The sequence below is a fragment of the Octopus bimaculoides genome, chromosome 3, assembly GCF_001194135.2.
Source record: "Octopus bimaculoides isolate UCB-OBI-ISO-001 chromosome 3, ASM119413v2, whole genome shotgun sequence".
Lineage (NCBI taxonomy): Eukaryota > Metazoa > Mollusca > Cephalopoda > Octopoda > Octopodidae > Octopus > Octopus bimaculoides.
In genome coordinates this window covers 161,375,452-161,376,729 of record NC_068983.1, presented here as the reverse complement: position 1 = coordinate 161,376,729, position 1,278 = coordinate 161,375,452, and the positions used below count along the sequence as shown (strand labels likewise).

The following is a 1,278-nucleotide window of genomic DNA, read 5'->3' as shown; positions in this document are numbered from 1 at the left end:
GATAAAGTTGATAATTCATTTAAAGTCCATGTTTAAATAACTCCTATTTTTGGTATAGGTGCACTAATAATGAGAGATTTTCCACATGGTTCTTCAATCTATTTGAAAAAGAAGCAAAATCTTCTTCATGTTCAACCTTATCATGTTGATATAGAAGGATCACATTGAATAATCTAATCCTTATAATATACAGTGCTTGAGATTAGGATGAGAAGGTCCTGGTTGGGATGCTTTTGATCATAGGTCTAAGCACTCATGATTGAGTTGAGATTAAACAACAACAAAAATGTAAATTTTTTTAATATCTAAATGAAATATTACATATTAATTTTTTTCTGACTAATCTCTTTTATGTTTTGTAGCCAAATGCTTGAGAAGTTATGTACCAACCTTTATGATGTATTCCGTCCGCTGATAATTCATATTAATCACTTGGAAACACTAGCAGAACTCTGTGCAATCTTGAAAGTTAGTGACATTTTATTGTTTTTTAAAGTAGTTTTCAGTTTGATTTATAATACTTGTATTGAGGTTTGAAATAGACATTCTTTCATTTTTCTCTGAAAGCTTTCACAGGAAACCAATATTACATAGTAATTAAGTCATTATAATTTGTTATAAGTATTAAACTTTGGAAATTAGACCATCCAACATATATAAATCAGTGTCATGCATGACACTCTCAACTCTTGAGTTACTTCATTACAAAAATCCGTAATCATCAGATGAAACAAAATTACAAACAGAACAATATCCCAAAAATATGGCAGGGATGTAGCTGAAGTCTGTTGAGGCTAATTATGAAATTTCTTCCATATTCTTGGAATATTCTTCTGTTTGTTAAATTATGTTTCATCTGATAATTACGGTTTTTTGTAATGCAGTAATGTTCTCATCTTTCTGTTAAAAAATGCTTCAGGAACAGCTGTAATGAACTGACAGTTATCCATCCTCTGTTATTATTCATTTGATTATAATACACCAAGGGGATTTATGACTTATTGGATACCCTAGAGTATACCAACAATGTACAATTCAACATAACGCATGCTTTGGACCAGTCCCTAGGCACTAAATAGTCATAGGGTGGGGTACACAATCAGAATATCCTATTTGATATTTATCAACCATAGGCTGAACCACAAGTTTATCCAACCCTGTCTGGTGCATATCTTTTCAAATATCTTATTCTATCTGAATCCTTATTTTACCACACACACACACACACACACACACATACATAAACACATGCGCGCACACACGCACACACACACACAC

The 1,278-nt window shown here is 31.9% G+C and overlaps 1 protein-coding gene across 2 annotated transcripts in view; it reads left to right on the top strand.

Annotated features, from left to right (window-relative positions):
- Positions 1-1,278, top strand: part of LOC106872469 (conserved oligomeric Golgi complex subunit 3) — a 54,214-nt gene that overhangs the window by 19,805 nt on the left and 33,131 nt on the right. For both annotated transcript variants that reach the window (XM_014919479.2, XM_014919477.2), the window contains exon 11: positions 363-468. In XM_014919479.2, coding sequence (XP_014774965.1) covers positions 363-468 — 106 coding nt within the window. The remainder of the gene's footprint in view (positions 1-362; positions 469-1,278) is intronic.